This window comes from Podarcis muralis, chromosome 10 (genome assembly GCF_964188315.1).
Source record: "Podarcis muralis chromosome 10, rPodMur119.hap1.1, whole genome shotgun sequence".
Taxonomy (NCBI): domain Eukaryota; kingdom Metazoa; phylum Chordata; class Lepidosauria; order Squamata; family Lacertidae; genus Podarcis; species Podarcis muralis.
In genome coordinates, this window is record NC_135664.1 from 51,433,339 (window position 1) to 51,452,144 (window position 18,806).

The 18,806-nt window shown below is 42.7% G+C and overlaps 1 protein-coding gene across 5 annotated transcripts in view; it reads right to left on the minus strand.

The window, feature by feature from the left end:
* ABTB3 (ankyrin repeat and BTB domain containing 3) overlaps window positions 1-18,806 on the minus strand; it is a 205,072-nt gene that overhangs the window by 48,805 nt on the left and 137,461 nt on the right. For all 5 annotated transcript variants that reach the window (XM_077935019.1, XM_028747624.2, XM_077935017.1 and 2 more), the window contains exon 3: window positions 14,393-14,597. In XM_077935019.1, coding sequence (XP_077791145.1) covers window positions 14,393-14,597 — 205 coding nt within the window. The remainder of the gene's footprint in view (window positions 1-14,392; window positions 14,598-18,806) is intronic.

Genomic DNA, 18,806 nt, shown 5'->3' on the forward strand with positions numbered 1-18,806 from the left:
CAGAAGCTTAAAAAATGACATTATGAAACTTTAATTTCAAAACTAGTGTAATGCCAAACCTGGTCCAGAATATGATTGAACTTAAGTCTGCCCAATCTTAAAAATACACTTAAATTACCAAGAAGGATGACCCTGTTACAGTTTTCATGAAAAACCAGTATCTTTCTTTTCAGGCTGCTATTAAGAGAATGTTTTTCAGGATGACAACCACTGATCTTGAGCAGGAAGATCCAGGAATGTAATGGGGTCTCTTACTGTAATTCTAACATTGTAGCATGCCCAGTGGCTTGCAGGAAGGTGAGCACTTCCGACTCTCATCATGAAAAGAGCATCTGATGCCTGTGTAAAAATCTACTGGGGAAATGAACATACAAGATAAATAATGCAGTTTGGGAAACCCAGTAGAAACCTTGCTGTGCGCACACAAAACTATGCACACACCTGAATGGTCTCTCCCGTTATAGGTAGCAATGCAACTGAAGTTTGGAATTGGGGCATTTGGCGGATTAACTTCATCAGTTTGAAATATCTGGGCTAACTATGAGCTGAGCCCAAACTTCTTACTCTATTTTCCTACCACTGCAGCTCTTGAAACTTATTTATTTTGTTTTTATTTATTTTATTGATTTCTTACATTTATATCTCATAAAAAGAGACATATTTGATCCCACTTTAGAACAATTCCACTCCACACTGCAATCTTTTGTTGTCATCTTTATTTTCAAGCAGTTGAAAACCTCATAGATCCAAGGAGAAAATAGGGTAGATTTCCTTCCCCCTTATTTTCAAGAGTTATATATGATCACTGCAGCCATTCAAAATAATAAGAAAGCTTTCAAGAAACTCCCATTCAACCCACCATGGCTTGTTCAAAACCATTCTCAGTCAATTCTGCTCATAATCACCAGCCTCAGTCACCCTGAAGGACTCATTTTTTATTCAGATTCTCTGGTAGGCCCATCTTATTTTGAATTCTTAGTTTCTCAGCTCATCACAGCTCTTGGTCTATTCAATTTTTCGCCCTTTTTGTATGAAAGGTGTTCTGAACCTAGCTGGGTGCCCTATCCCACAAGCCTCCCCTCATAATAATTACCCTTGCATACTTTAAACTGACTAGACCAGGTTTTGTTTTCTGAGCCAGCAAAGGAAGAGCGGAGCACTTATTTGGTTGAATTGGATTTTATTATCCTGCTCCAGCCAGGTGTAGATTTATCATTTCCCTACAAAAAACATCACCAGGAGGTTAGGGAGAGTCACAGGTTGCCTCAGGCAATCTTCTTTGTAGTCTAGGCTAAAGGGTGCTCCTCTTGCCCCACATACACAAACCGAAGACAAAGATGCAGAGTTCTGGGGAAAGGTGTGCTCAGGTTTATGACAAAAATGATGACCTCACTAGGCTTCTTACAGGTATTGCATGGTATAACATTTCCAAAAGGAAAATGTGTGTAAGGACAAAGGGGGATTACCCCACATAGAAAGCAACTGCAGTTTTGGATGAGGTCCTGAACAAATATGACCTGAACTGGGAAGATGAGGATGGCAAAACAGCGGATTACACCAGTTGCTAGCAAGAAATGTCACTATGATGGTCTTGGTGAGACTTCACTTTGGTTCTTTGTCTCTCATCATTGTTTTCTAAGGCAGAAGCAGCAGAAAGCTACATTGCTGAAAGGACCATTTTTGCCACCAAGTGGCTGAGCTCCTGTGATGCTATGGGATGTTCATAAACATTCAATATGCTGCCCATCTTCAAAGTTTGAAAAATAGCCACCCCCACCCCCACACAAACCAAGGGTTGCCATCCTTTTTGGACTACCAAAACTTGACATGAGCCAACAGTGTGACGCGGCAGCTAAAAAAGCCAATGCAATTCTGGGCTGCATCAATAGGAGTATAGCATCTAGATCAAGGGAAGTAATAGTGCCACTGTATTCTGCTCTGGTCAGACCTCACCTGGAGTACTGTGTCCAGTTCTGGGCACCACAGTTCAAGAAGGACACTGACAAACTGGAATGTGTCCAGAGGAGGGCAACCAAAATGGTCAAAGGCCTGGAAACGATGCCTTATGAGGAACGGCTAAGGGAGCTGGGCATGTTTAGCCTGGAGAAGAGGAGGTTAAGGGGTGATATGATAGCCATGTTCAAATATATAAAAGGATGTCATCTAGAGGAGGGAGAAAGGTTGTTTTCTGCTGCTCCAGAGAAGCGGACACGGAGCAATGGATCCAAACTACAAGAAGATTCCACCTAAACATTAGGAAGAACTTCCTGACAGTAAGAGCTGTTCAACAGTGGAATTTGCTGCCAAGGAGTGTGGTGGAGTCTCCTTCTTTGGAGGTCTTTAAGCAGAGGCTTGACAACCATATGTCAGGAGTGCTCTGATGGTGTTTCCTGTTTGGCAGGGGGTTGGACTCGATGGCCCTTGTGGTCTATTCCAAATCTATGATTCCATGATTCTATGATTCTACCAAACACATTTTGAATTGTGAAAGAGTGCTGGAGGTGCCAGTCACAAAATGGCAGCCATGAAGAGGGTGAGGCATAAAACAAAATCAGAAGGACACCCCCCCTGGAGTGGCTGGGGAAACCCAGTCAGATGGTTGGAGTACAAATATCATCATCATCTTCATGTTTACCATAAGAAGTCAGCTAGGTCCTGTTGGTCTTGATTATGGTGATCTCACAAATACACACAGACACTGCTGCTGCTGCTGCTGCTGCTGCTGCTGCTGCTGCTGCTGTCTAATAACAGCAGGGAGAATTCCTCAAAACCAGAAAAAACATACAAGGTAACCCCACCACCCTCACATAAATCACTTAGAAATTATCTGCACAGATTGCCCCATAACTTTCTTTCTAGGAGGGCTACAGACTTACTGAAAAAGAAAAAAGCTCAAGATTCTGGAGCACCTGCTCAGGGCATGATGGGAAGCATTCACAGGCACCTTAAACTATGCATGGCTTTTAAAAAAATCTGCAAGATTATTTATCACCTGTTGAATGTCTGTCTCTACTCCATACTCACTATATATAGCTTTAGAGGCCTATAGGCAGCCCAAAAACCTGGCTACCAATCCAAAGTGGACTGATAGGGAAGTACTCTTCTGTCTTCCATGATTGCTCCATGAGCAACTTAATCTACATTGACAGTGGTGCTGGTCAGTGCTGGGAAGAGTGCCTTTAGGAATACAGTTTCTGAGTGTGTTTTTTAAAAAACCTGATGGAGATATGATTTGGGAAGAGAAGTCCCTTGGTCCACCACAGAGCCTCTGATTAGTATGTATGCTTCCAGCCAAAAAGACGGGCAGGACATGTTTGGTATGATATTTAAACCATGCAATCAAAGAAATGCATAAATGATAGATGAACAAGCAGCTAGAACAAGGCTTTGCCTTGGGGACAGAAGAGAGAAGTAAAGGGAGAAAGTGTAGACTCCCTAGGCACAAAAAGGAAGATATATAGATTTCAAGATATTGACATTTTATTCCAACTGAAGCAACAATGATTAATAAATAAAGCTTTCAGTGCAATCCTATGCATGTCTGCTGGGACTTATTCACAGGTAAGAACACAGGATATCTCAGTGCAATGTCCAGTGTTGACAATGAAATTATTTCCCCAGGCAAAAGACCAAAGTCTATGCAAGTATCACAGGAGTCTTTTGGAAAGCATATCTGCTCCATGACATCACTGATAATGAGCAGCGCAACTGATTTCTTCATGCCTGTACCATATTGTGGTATTGTGGCCATCTCAAATTCTGGGGTAAGACTTCCTTGCGGGCACAAGACACCTGAAGGGAACACATGAAGGTCCAGAGCAGGATCCAGTCCTTAGGGAGATGGAGCATTCCTCCCTGTCAGGATCCACGTTTACTTGGATTTCAAACTGGAGGAGGCATCCTCTGTTGAAGTAGAGCAGGATATTGAGGAGTCAGTGTCTACAGAGACAAGGCCAGAAGCTGATCCCTTGGATGACAACACACACACCCTAAAGCTCCAATAGCATGGATCTCAATGCCCTGGGTCTAGGAAGAGGGTTAAACCTCTCTGTGAGGGAATGAGGTGTTCAAACAACTCCCAACATCCTGAAGAAACTACAGTTCCCGGTATTCTTTGGGAGAAGCCATGACTGTTTAAAGTGATACAATACTGTTTAAAATGTATAGTGCAGGTGTGGCCATGGTTAGGATAGCTATGCTGGCCATTTCTTTTTCTAGATTAAAAAGCCTCAAATATGGTACCCATTCATTTTGGGCAAGATGAAAATTTTATAGGCACAATGTGAAGAAATACAAGTGTTTCATCCACTGCAACCTCCTTTCAGACTTTGCCTCAAGACTTCTGCTGGACTTGCTGCTGAGATGAAACTGTCAAACAGCTTCTCCAGGCTTTGGCTTCGGAAGATCAGTGTTAGCTCTCAGGAAAATCCTCTCTCTGCAGGCTTTGCATTTCCCTTCTTATGTGCTGGAGCACACAACACTGAGCCTTTTTATTTCTTCTTTTTTTTAAAGGGTCAGCAACAAAGCTATGCTCTGCCCATGCAACATGACTGATGCTCACCCATTAAGAAATTGTTGTTGTTTAGTCATTTAGTCATGTCCGACTCTTCGTGACCCCATGGACCAGAGAACACCAGGCACTATTGTCTTCCACTGCCTCCCGCAGTTTGGTCAAACTCATGCTGGTAGCTTCGAGAACACTGTCCAACCATCTCGTCCTCTGTCATCCCCTTCTCCTTGTGCCCTCCATCTTTCCCAACATCAGGGTCTTTTAAGAAATAAAATTATGTAATTTTGCTCTGCTGTTTCTGAATCATGACTACCTTGAAGATGTACCTTGAAGATGTGAAATTTGAACTGACCAAATTTCTCCTCCATTCCTGCTGTCTATCCTGACTGATAGCAGCTCTCTAGGTCTAGGGCATAGTTCTTTCACATCAGCTGTTACCTAAGCTCGTTTTAACTGGAGATACCAGGACCTGAACTTGGGATGTTCTGCAAGCAGAGCATTTGCTCTGGGACTATGCTATGCTCCCACTGCCCTTACAACAAAAGAACACCACTAAAACCACAGGAAGCAGCACAGCACAGCAGAGAAGAATAAGCAGAATCAATAAAATCAACGAATTTAAACAAGATACGTTGATATACTGTTATATCAAGATATACTGTTAGACCCAGGCAAATGAAAAGATATTCCCCTGGGGCCAGAAAGATACCAGCTTTGGCACTAGGCAAACCTTCCTAAGGGAGGGCATTCCACAAGCAACCCACCCAGAGCTTGATAAACCTCCTGTTTTTGCTGCCAATCTCGTATAACAAAAGCAGTGGGGTTGTCAAACAGTAGTGGTTGGCATGGTGGGATAATGGCACTTACCTGACCTCCTTCCAACTGAGTTGCTGCTGCATATCAGGGAGGATAAGGAGGGGCGAGGTGGTGGTGAGGTGCAAACACTCTGGCCGGTGCACAGAATGGCTTTCATTGGCGCATTTGCACAATGCTGTCCCCACTGCCACCTCCCTCCTCTGTCCCAGAATACAATTGAGACTCAGTCAGAGGGAGGTCAGGGAAGTAGCACAGCCCCACCAAGCCATTGGCTTACTGGTTGTCAAACTATGAATCCATGGCTGGTGGGTTGTGGTCTGACACATAGGTTGTGTGAGTCACAAATTGTGCAGGACTGAATTATATGTGAAATGTCTTGATTGGGTAGAATCAACATGGAGCACCAACAGGGATTTCTTTAAATGTTTGTGTAATCTTGTGAAGAAAATAAGGAAGGCAAAATTAAAGCGGTGCGGTAATTTGAAAGGCAGTAGGATAAAAATAAACTAGAGATCGCTTTCTGTGGGATAACACTGTAATCCGACACTGCATTAGCAGCATGCACTAATTGGTTTCTCTTCACTACACAACTGAACTTATAACCAGAAAAGTTTAGTTGCTCTAAATGATTGCATTAAAAAAAAATATTTTTAAAGCACTTTACGTATTAATTAGGAGCGCTGTATAAAATAACCATATATGATCTCTTAAAAAGCTAAACAATATAAACATTAAAAACGTAAGTACTGTAAACAAAATGCTAAGCTTCTAAAATATCTGTGAATGTATTTCTGTGAGTGGTTTTTAGGATGCATCCAAAATAGGAAAGGAGAGATGTTCATCCATTGAAAATCTGAAAGGCAGCCTGCCCCTGGCTGTGAACACCAAAGCATCAGTGAGTGCAGGACTAATACCAATCATGTAAGTGGCAAAGTGATATCTCAATGATGGTGACACCTAAGAGGTCCCCCCATTTTTCTTTTCTCTCCCAGGCTCCAAAATTCTGCCCTAATGGTACATAAAAAGGTAAAGGTACCCCTGCCCGTACGGGCCAGTCTTGACAGACTCTAGGGTTGTGCGCCCATCTCACTCAAGAGGCCGGGGGCCAGCGCTGTCCGGAGACACTTCCGGGTCACGTGGCCAGCGTGACATCGCTGCTCTGGCGAGCCAGAGCCGCACACGGAAACGCCGTTTACCTTCCTGCTAGTAAGCGGTCCCTATTTATCTACTTGCACCCGGGGGTGCTTTCGAACTGCTAGGTTGGCAGGCGCTGGGACCGAGCAACGGGAGCGCACCCCGCCGCGGGGATTCGAACCGCCAACCTTTCGATCGGCAAGCCCTAGGCGCTGAGGCTTTTACCCACAGCGCCACCCATAGTCACCACTAAAAAGCCACTGAAAATGGAAGGAGGGCAATGGCCAGAGAGAGGAACACATCAAGATTTTCTCTTCTAGGTGACCATATAAAAATTCAGAAATTTGATGCTAATGGTTGCTAAAAGCCCCTACCAAAATTTTTTAGATGTGTTGAAAATGACATATTTCAAAAGCTGCAAGTTTTGCGTGTCGAGGTCCCCAGGGCCACCCCAATAACTGCGGTCATGTGTCATTTGAGTCTTATTCTCATCTGTCTTGAGAACTCATGGGTGCATGTGTTCACAAAAGCACAATATAATTTTTAAACAATTAAAGTAAATAAAACACAAACTTGTACCTCTTTTACCAGATACATGGTTTTGTAAAAATAAACCCAAACCCAAACATGCTCAACAGAGCACAAAAGGTGGCAAGTCCCAGGATCTGGAGTTTCTCCATACCTTCTTGTAGCTCAAATTTCAGAGCAAAAAAACGACCCATTTGGGCATATCCCACATAGCCATTCAGTGTGATATACAGTGTGTTCCACTCTCTGTTTCCTGACATCGTTAAGAGACTTGAAACCTCTTTCTTATTTTATGCCTTCTCAAGCAAATAATGAACCTGTAACGTTAAAGGTGGGGGGGAGTTGAAAAATAGAGTACTAAAGAAGGATGAAAAATGTGACCCCAATGTCTAATATGCTGCGGGGGTGGGGTATTGCATCTGGGGCTATACCTGTAATTTGTTTAGCAAGTCTGAGCCTGTAAGAATTAATCAGGTGTGTGCGTTTTTTGTTTATACTTATAAACTGCAAGATTTATAACGTTCATGCACTTCCCTTATTCAACAAGCAAGGCATTCAAGCTACCCAAAAGGAAGAGCTGAAAGGCTGTGGGAAATGTTTGCCAACTGAAAAAAAATAAACATTTCTCAGAAAAAAAGATTTACAGTCTCACACAGCATTTTTTTTTAAACCTGACTGATAGGGGAAATTTTAAAAAGGTGGCCATGTGCCCTATTTTACAGGAGACGCTCCTCTGTTTGAAGGCCTTCTGCAGCAGGCCTGGTTTAAAGATAATGAACCCTAAGGAGGGGAAGCAGGGGCCTTTAAGTGGTCCATGAAAAACTAGCACTTAGCCTGAAAACTGAGCAGGTACACAATGCACCGGATCACAAGCCTTTTCCACCGTGGTAAGATGCATTGTTTTCCTATTTGAATTGCAGGAATTATTTCTAGATTTGCACATAAACATATTAGCATATGATAAATTTCCAGCAAATTGCACCTGAGGGATTCCGGCCTCAGTAGGGAAAAAAAAAAAAAGATTCTCAACTTCTGGTATATGTGAAAGTGGCAGATAGATGGTGAAAAGGCAGGAAGTGAAGTCGAGGATAACAGACTGGGAGAGGAGAGGAAAGCTCCCAGATGAGAGCTGGGGGGGGGGGTTCCTGTCCATTTTCAGTGGGGGTCAGAAATAAGAGCTACCTATGGATAGACAGGGTCTGTATAGTAAAAGCTATGGTTTTCCCAGTAGTGATGTATGGAAGTGAGAGCTGGACCATAAAGAAGGCTGATCGCAGAAGAATTGATGCTTTTGAATTACCGTATGGTGCTGGAGGAGACTCTTGAGAGTCCCATGGACTGCAAGAAGATCAAACCTCTCCATTCTTAAGGAAATCAGCCCTGAGTGCTCACTGGAAGGACAGATCGTGAAGCTGAGGCTCCAATATTTTGGCCACCTCATGAGAAGAGAAGACTCCCTGGAAAAGACCCTGATGTTGGGAAAGATGGAGGGCACAAGGAGAAGGGGACGACAGAGGACGAGATGGTTGGATAGTGTTCTCGAAGCTACCAGCATGAGTTTGACCAAACTGTGGGAGGCAGTGGAAGACAGGAGTGCCTGGCGTGCTCTGGTCCATGGGGTCATGAAGAGTTGGACACGACTAAACGACTAAACAACAACAACATGGATAGACAGAATATTTTGTTGCTGTGCACTGTTTTTGTAACTTAGACACCCCACTGCTCCTCTCCTATTTTATGCCGTTGCTATTATGAGAACATGTATCTTATTATGTTTCCTTATTATTATAGTAGTATTTATAGAACTGCTTTGATTTTTATGTTGTACAGATATTATGCCACCTGCGGAAATTTGTGTTCTGTGTTGTAAGCCACCCTGTGGTCTTTGCACAAAAGGGGTCGTATCAATTTAATAAAGAAATAATTGTTTTGTTTTATAAGCATTTGTGCTTATGGAAATTTCCTATGTACAACAATAGTTATAACTACTGCAGACATGTGCTATGACACCTAGTCAGGAAACAACTGATAGGAGCCAGCAATATTAGCGATATATTCCCAGAGTTTTAAAACAAAAAATAGGCCATACACAAAGCCCTCTGGTGGTTTATTGTTAATTTAATGTGTCTTCATTCCCACCGCCCCAACTCCATCTCCTGTTGCCCTTTTACTTCTTAGCAGGTCCCACTATACATTGGCAGGAAAACACATATGCAAAATGAGACTACACCTGCTATAACATTCAACAATATGAGACAAACACACACAAGTCAGACTGGAAATTAAAAGGCAGGGTAGGGAATGGGGATGGTGGACACTCTTTCAAATCATTTAAGGCTTCAATGGAAAAAGAAAAGTTGGGGGGGGGGACACACAGAAGAAATGGTATAATGAATTTTTCACCCTAAGGCCATAAGATGAACCCAAAAAACAGCCCAAACATCAGAGAGGAATTCCAGTATGCTGCCAAATAAAATTAATGTGGATTCCAAGACAGTTAAAACTACACTTTCAGTCAGAATAATAGGAAAAGAAAGTTGCTGTACAGCAAGTTTGGGGGCAATGATAAGGGTCGTGCCACAGGCGAGGTGCTACCAAGGAAAGGAAGCCCACACAAATTAGCAAGCAGAGACAATGTGCCAACCAGCTCTTGCAAGGAACCCCCAACAATCAATGTAGCACCTCTACTGAGTTAGCACACTGAAGAAGGAGGAAGCATGCCACTGAATTTGATTTAGTCCTGCTGATCCTGTTGGGACTATAAAAAGTGGCTTCAGATGTAAAGCAACAGAAAAGGAGGGCTGACTTATACATCTTGTTTAATATCCAGAAAACCAATAGGACATAATGCTCAGAAATAAACTATGTCAGTAGGGAACACCACAATGTGGGAGCAGTAGAGAACAGGAGTGCTGCCACACTCACTTTCCTCACCCCAGCAGAGATACCATTTGCTCAAAAGGGTGGAGCAGCAAGACTGAGAAGACACTACCCTCACCTCCTGAAATGTGACTGTTATTTGTTTTTTTTTTGGGGGGGGTATATCAAATTTACAAGCACACACAGAATGGAGAGAAACAAAACCAATAGCAGACTTGAAAGGCTGAGAGGGTGTAGATTATTTGGAGGTAAACACTCCCAGATCCTTATCAACTTGTATGGATATTGAAAAATACAATGCTACAGCACCTCTGCAGTGATATTCTCTCTGGTATGGCCAAAGCGTAAAAACGGGTGTGGCTTTATTTTTAAGGACACATTTGGGAAGCCACAAAACCTTTTTGCATTACTTAAAGGAGGGAACCTGCTGAAGTGCTCAGCAAAATAGTTATTCTTCCTCTCCTTCCTCCTAAGGCTGACACATCTTGGAGGGCATTGAGGGGGCACAAAAGTCAGGGGGAAATATGTTTGTTTATTTTTTTTGTTTTAAATGGATAAAATTGGGGTGATAAATTATTGACATCACAGCAGAGGCCCTGTCAAAACTTTTTTTTTTAATGACAAATTTGGAAGGAGAACTTGGGGAGCACAAACAATATGAGGGGTGCATGTGACAGATGGATTAGCCGTCCCTGCAATAGATTTTTGCTATTCATGCTCCACCATTTAAATAATCTGCACAACTGTGCTCTTATTTTTAAGATTCTGTCTGAGGGTGGAGGGTTGGCACAAGACATTTTGGTACCTAAGGTGAACCACAAAATGGCGCCCCCTCCCTGTCAGGGAATGAAGATCTATATCAGGGACAAGCAGGGAATAAAGATCTACTGTACATCGAGGTCTGTTGTTCCTGTCGATTCTGACGGCTGAGGCTGTCATCTCACTTTGCCTCATGGGTGGGCCGGCCCTGGGAAGAAGTGTGTCTGTTTATAAAGCAGTGTGTATAAAGCAGGGAAGCCACTTACAGTGACAACATCCAAGGACATCTCACTTTGAATTACAGAGGGTCAAATTTAGAAAGCCAAGATAAAACAGCCAGGGAATGAGAAACAATCTAACTCTTTCCATTATAAACAAAACAAAATGCAAATATGAGAGCAAAGTTAATAAGAATAGAGAAAAACACCTGGAAGTTAGATAAGATAAAGCAAAATGCTTAGGAAAAAATGTGACTAAGAATAATTTCATTTTTCTTTCAAGCATCAGAGAGAGGGAGAGGGAGATTCACAAGGGGAAATGCTTCCAATAAATCGCACACTAAAAAGGATGACTTACAATAGGGAATACCACCAGTATCCCTTTGGTGGAAATTAAAATACAAAAGAAAACTTTTGAAAGCCACATTAACCAATTGCTTTTGTGAGGCAGCATGAAAACTGGAACAGAAAAAGCAGATTACATAACTCAGTCCATGGAAAGATCTGGGCCTCTATAATATCCTTTGCGCTTGAGATTTCTGTTGCTAAACACCACAGCACATCTGATTAGGCAGCAGAAGGTATCTTTGTTCCTTCCAAAGCCAACCACAAGGTCCTGGCAACAATACAGAAAGCTTACTCTGGCCTTTACCACATTACCACAGTTCCTAAAGTGGTTTTCCAGGGAAAGAGAATTTGTCAAACAGGGCTTAAAAAGGAACAGACCTTTGTCTGATTTCAATACAGTCCAACTGCTTCAAGAATACTAACAATTTAATAAGTGCAGCAACGTAACTAAATTAGGGGATGGGGCAGTTGTTGACAAATGTCAAAACTAGCCTGCATTTTATTACCTTTTATTATTTTTATTCCTTATTATTATTTTCATGCTATTTGAAATGTGCATAAGTGTAAAGGAATGAGAATAGACAAACTAAGATTCATTATTGAAAGCAGCGATGGGAAAATATAATATATACAACTAAGCATGACCTTGTGTGAATCACCATTAATTCTCCTTGCCTGCTTGTCACATTGTTCTATGTACCTGGCTATATATACCCTAAGTTCTGTTCCATTCTTTGTAAAGGTGCCAGTTTGCAACCAAGAAATGCTTCATAAATCTTGAAGAGGGCAAGGATGTGGGGGGGGGGATCCAGCTGGGGCATTGTCTGCCCCACTCCTGCCCCATCTGCCATGATAAAAAGCTGTATTTTTTTCTGCTTGCTACTACAGATGAGGAAGGCCTGTGAAGGAACCAAACAAAGGATGAAATGTGAAGGAGAGCAGCTTCGGGCGGCAACCAGGCAACTCTATTTCTTTCATCTAATTTTGTTTGCCCAATGTAGATTTTAAGTCCTTTTAGCAGTGGCTGTGCCACTTCCACATTCTGTATGGCAGAGGCAGGCAAAACGTAGTTTGGGATCTCTAGGTGATTTTCAGGAAATCACCAAGGATTTCTTAACTCCCAATTGTTTACTATTATCAACAACTTCCACTACCACCCCACTCCACCCAGATTAGGCTGTTGAAATGGAAACTTGGTGGGAGGGTGGGGACACAAGGAAAGAATGTACAAAAAAACAGTGAGCTCAGTTTTGGTACTGAAAACTATCGGTAATTCCTGTCCTAATATATACTCAGAGGCACCCTGCTCTTTATTTCTAAATCTGCCTTCCCTTTCTAAGCCACCGTTTTGTACTTGGCTGCAACTGGTGGACTTTGGGGGTCCTGAGAAAAACAAAATAGATCCCTCAAGCTTGATGCCTGCCCATCCCTATTATTGTACAGCATATAAATTAATAACTACTGAATAAACAGTAGATCATATGAGCAGTATACTTACATATATCAAAAGTCCTTTTCTTTTCTTCTTTTATCAATTTGAGAGCACTTGAACAGAGAACTCAGGTGAAACATGTCAAACTGACCTAACCCATAACCCAGGATTGCACAATTGTGACTCACCAAACCAAATGCAGCCCTTCAGCCATGTATGAAAGCCTGCAGCAAAAACAGAAGCTTAACTGAACCGCTAGGAAGTAGAACAGGAAGCTGCCTGTCAGATCATTGGCCCATCTAGTTCAGTATACTCAACAGGGTTTCGGGCAGGGGTTTCCCTCAGCTTACCTGGGACTGAAACTGGGCCCTTTGGCAAGCAAAGGAGATGCTTTACCATAGAACTATAACCCTTCTCCCAAAGCAGTACCCAGCATAGTTGAGCAGCTACTGAAGCCCAGTAGTTTTTCAGGTGGTCCCTCCTGCTTAACTGTGTTTGCCTCAAATTTACTGTGTGAGAGCAGCAAGGAAGTGGGAAGCATTCTGACATTCCTACAATGCCCCAAAGTTATGCTATGTAGGGCAGGGATGATGAATCTGTGGACCTTCAGGTTTTATTGGACTCACATGAACACCAACCATGGCCAACAAGTGGGAATTATGGGAACTGTAGTTCAGCAACATCTGTGATGTAGAGGTATTGTGGGGAAAAAATCAAGATGGCAGGTTGCTGCTGCAGATTTCTGCTGCTGTCACCCACCGTACTAAAAGCAAGCCCATTCTAGGGCGAGTCTGCAAAGAAGTGGGGGAGCTGAACTGGACTAGTGCCGCCCTCTAGATGACATGTAGCTGAGAGGCCCCTCATATATGGAGCCAGCCTTGTTGGTGGACTCAGTTTGGCTTCATGGGTGACAGGTTATGCAGCTCTCCCATAACAAAATATACTGACTTCTTGAGATACACTCAGCCACAGATCCCACAAGATGCTTTACTGCAAACAGCTGTTGTAGATCCAAAATCTATTCATGGACTACTGGGAGGCAGCAGAAGCATTATTGACTTTTGTCAACCCAGGTTATACCAGAATCCTCTGGCATGCGGATCTTTAACATCTCCCAAAAGATTTCCCCTTATTTCAAACAAATTTCTCAAGTTAGGACATTTTATTTCACACATACACACATTGTACGCATGCAACTGTTATCCTGGCCCTTCTTTGGCCTTCTAAGTCTGGCTAAAACCAGAAAACTAGGGCTTAAATGATGAACATGTTTCAAAGTCACCTCTGAATGTCAACAGGCATTACTAGCAATGTAATAGACTCCACAACTTGTTCTTCACATACTGCGTATATTCTGCTCAGTCCCTGAGTCCCAAATTACAGTTGCTGAAGCCCATTAAATTTGTAAAAAAGAACACATTTAAAACCAAACCTGTTAAGCTACAAACAGAACCTCTAATTTTCCTTTCCAAAATCACAAGCACAGCCAAGAGACAAAAAGAGAACAAAGTTTGGGGGGGTGGGGGGGGTGAAAGAGATCTCTCCAAAATAGACATCTGGAACCAATCTGCAGTATGTAGCCACTGGGTGTCATTTTTGATATATTCTGGGTCACAGCCACAGAGCACTTAATGGCAGGCGAAATTTATTCCAGGAAGAAAAAGCAATCATAACCAAAAGAGACTGAATGGAGAAATCGACAGTGCCTAGCCCGTGTTCGGTAACTAATAAGAAAACTGTGGATCTGTTGGTAAAGGAGATCATTACCTTTCCGTCTGTAGCGTTACTTTGGAGGGTTCCACGTTCGGGTTCTCCCATTCCATCTGTGGGCAGTGCATAAAATAACAGAGCGTGTACAAGGCCTCCGGTTCCCAGTAGAGCGACCCCTGCTTATGGTGCATGGGGGTGCTGTTGCTATGTTGCTTCGCACTGAGCGGCTGCAGGTGATGCATTGCTCGAGACACCAGGTCGCCTGGAAAGGGAGAAGTCAGGATCATTGCTATGGCTGGGTGTAATTATATCTCAGCCTCAGGCCTTCTTTTGTCTAAGCACCATTCTGAAATGTAGAGGCTGTGGTTGCATAAAGAGTGGCAATTCATGTTAGGTTGTAAGATTTATTCAGAAGAGCAAACATTACTGATGTGCCGTTGGCACCAGGCTTTAGCAGATCCTCTGCATGGTTCTACCACTGAGCCCCTGCCCAACACCACCTGCTTGGTGGTGCTGCCTCTGCCATCCTGCCACCATCACAACCCCTGTGTTGTATGCTACAGGCTTAGCAGGATCAACTCTAGACCACGGGCAGGCGCCCAACCATGCTGACCCCTAACACCAGGCCTGCTAGCACACTCCTAAGGCAAAACAATACATTTCCAAGAAAGAGTTATTTATTATTTCAATTTCTATCCATTTTGTATTAGTGAAAGTAGTAATGGGAAGGCACAGCAACATCCAACAACATTCTGCAGCCAGGAAGTAATTATTCTCTCTTTATAACGGACTAAGGCATTCTGGGAAGCTGTGGAGCATGCACTACCCAGGTGATGCTCATACAAACAGCTCAGCTCAGAAGTACAGGCACTCTCATATATATATATATATATATATATATATATATATATATATATGTATAATGCCCTTCATCCATAAATCTCAGGGCAGTTCACAACATAAAAACAAAAGAAAAAAACCCACAAAACACATAATAAAAACAAACCAATAATCCCCACCCCACAACACAATTAAAAGGTATCATATGTTAAGCAGCCCAAGGCCTGGTTGAAGGGAAACGTTTTTGCCTGGGACCTAAAAGTGTATAATGAAGGTGCCAGACGAACATCTCTGGGGAGACCATTCCACAAAGAGGGAGCCACTGCACAAAAGGCCAATTCTTGTGTTGCCACCCTCTGGACTTCTTGTGGAGGGGGTGCACGAAGAACGGCCTCAGATGATGATCTCAGGGTACAGGTTCGGTTCACTTTAAAGAGCAAGAAGAGACCATGCTCAGTGGGAGAGAAGGGGAAAGACCCCTGCCAGAGACTCTAGAGCAGGCATCCCCAAACTCAGCCCTCCAGATGTTTTGGGACTACAATTCCCACCATCCCTGACCACTGGTCCTGTTAGCTAGGGATGATGGAAGTTGTAGTCCCAAAACAGCTGGAGGGCCGAGTTTGGGGATGCCTGCTCTAGAGAGCTTTACCAAGGAACTGTAGCTCATTGCACACTGTACATTCATTGCACACAGGCTTAATCCCTGGCAACCCCAGGTAGGATCAGGTAGCAGGTAAAGGCAAAGATTCTGCCCTAGACCCTGGAGAGCTGGTGCAGGTTGAATAGACAATGCCAGGTTAGATGTGGCACCAGTCTAAGGCCGTGGTCAGTATCTCTGGCATCCATCTGCCTCGGGAGACAATGAAGGAGTATGCCTTTGGGGGTGAGGTCAAGCTGTTGGAAGGTAGCAGTGCCTGCTGTGGCTGTAGAGACCGATGTAGGAGAGATGTTTTTATTCCACCTGGTCAGTACAAGGCAGCTTAATACTATGAAGACATGGCACTCCTGCTCTGCCTTTGATTTAACTCAGTACAGTGGTGCCCGGCAAGACGAATGCCTCGCAAGACGAAAAACCCGCTAGACGAAAGGGTTTTCCGTTTTTGAGTTGCTTCGCAAGACGAAAACGTCTTGCGAGTCTTGCAATTTTTTTCGCCCCCCCCCTTTTTCTAAGCCGCTAAGCCGCTAATAGCCTTTAAGCCGCTAAGCCTTTAATAGCCGCTAAGCCGCTAAACCGCTAATAGCGCTAATCCGCTAATCCGCTAATAGGGTTGCTTCGCAAGACGAAAAAACCGCTAGACGAAGAGACTCGCGGAACGGATTATTTTCGTCTTGCGAGGCACCACTGTACTATTTCCTACATTCTTTTTTTTAATACAGAAAAGCCAATACAGAAAATCCTTAGGGAAGATGCATGAACCCCCTTTGTTATTCGGTGCCAATCACACAGATACTATCATCTACATATATCCATGGTGTCAAAACACCAGTTGGTTGTTGAACAATATGCCCAGGGTAGTGAGTATCTTGCAATTTCAGTAATGTATAAGGGGGTGGGGGGGAAGCAGCACATTATATTGGGCTGAGAATAGAATACAATTAAAATAAAATAATGTGTAGTAAGTGGCACTACACAAACAAATTGACAAATCTACATATTCCCTTCAGGAAATATCTCAAAGGCACCCCCACCAATGGAAAAGGCTGCTGCTATTTTCTCACTAGGAAATAGCACTATCGCACATGGAACATATGTTATACCCAAATCTGAAGCCACAGTTTCTGAATCAGATGACTTCCTTTGGCAAAAGGAGCCAGACACATTCCAATATGTTGCTCCTGGCAAGAAATTCATTTCAGCACACAGTATTTGTTTTCCTTGTGACTGAAAGCATATGGTCAAATTCCACCTCTATTTCAAGAAGCAGAAACTCTCTTCTTTCTTCCTACATCTGCTAATCTTCTGTTGGAGACCTATGATTGCATAACCGAGATTTCCTGGTATTCATGCAGTATTGAATAGGAACATATGTGGAGCTGGAATACGCTTCAGAATAACCATGATCTTAATATAAATACCTACAGTTAAAGGAGTAGGTGTGAGAGACAGGGAGTAAAACTCCACTGGCAACACTCATTTACTAGAATTGTGGTTTTGGAGTCTCAGTCTCATATGGAATGACAGTCCCCTGCCAACCAGTTATAAAGATGGTGGCAAGGAGAAAGCCAGCCTGGCTTCATCCAGCAGCCAGTGGACAAAGGACTGCTGGTGATGGTAGTGGTTGTGTGTGTGTGTGTGTGTGTGTGTGTGTGTGTGTGAGAGAGAGAGAGAGAGAGAGAGAGAGAGAGAGAGAGAGAGATTTTCATGGATTCTTATTTTTATATTATTACACCCTATTACAAGTAGAGTTGGGCAAATGTATCCATTTTGGTTTCTCGGCGTCTCTGTATTTCCATATTTTTTTATAAAGTTCCCATGAAACTTCATCATCATTGTAGCGCAAATTTCTATTTGTGTATACTTTTTTGTATGCACTTTTGCTCAATGTTCACATTTTGCAAAGCAATCTCCCCCCCATATAAGAATTTGTATAAGTTATTTTCACCAATATATGCAGTTTTATAAACACTTTCCTCTTGCGCATGTATGTTTTCAATTCGCGCTGCTTTGCTGGACAACTGCAATGTAAAATTTGGAGATGCCATGAAGATTTCTTAGGTTTAATAAGGGGTATCAGTAGAAAGCTCAGGCTGGAATTTGGCAAGAAATCAAATAGGTAAGATATCACAAATTGTGGGCTTGCTACAAAGAAGGATTCTTGCAAAAGGACACCATAGCTGTAAGTATATGTGTGATGTAGCCGTCATCACTTAATTAATCAATTAGAGCAATCTGGTAAGTACACACACACACACACACACACACACGTGTCCCTGCATGCAAGAGAACTGTTGCTGCAGTAACTTGCAAGAATACAAAAAGTCACAGACTAATCATCCAGAAAAATATAGTCTTAAAACCAAAAACAGAAGATGACCGCTGGCACAGGAGGAATAAACCAACAAACTGCAGCCACCATGATTTCAGAGCATTGCAATTTTTGCTTACTTTACAATATTCTTATGACTCAAACCTTTAATTTTAACAACTCCCCACCCGCTTTTCCTGCTGTTAGGAAATGACTATGATCAGAATGAATCCTACATCCCTCAGATGTTTATAATTCCCCAAGAGATTGAAAAAGGGAGAATGGATTCTGTGTGCAGTCATCCTGTAGGATCAGGGCCAAATGGATGTGTGCGCCATTGCATACCAATCCCTTGAAACCATGTAATATTTTGTAGAAACGTTTGGTTAGCCAACTTCCATCAAAATATAGAGGCAAATTGAGAGCTTACCCTAAGATTACTCAGTTCAGGTGAATTATTGTTTGAACCCTTTATAATTTATATGCGATATGGACCAATTACCTGACATTTTCAGAAGGCAAAATTGAAATTCTTTGGTTTTCCAAAAGCAGTTTATGTGCTTCTTCATCAAACATACACTTACCAAGCTAAATTTTGTCTAATCACAAAAATGGCAGATTTTAATTCCTCACACCCAAAAACATAGTTTTAAGACCCCTCACTG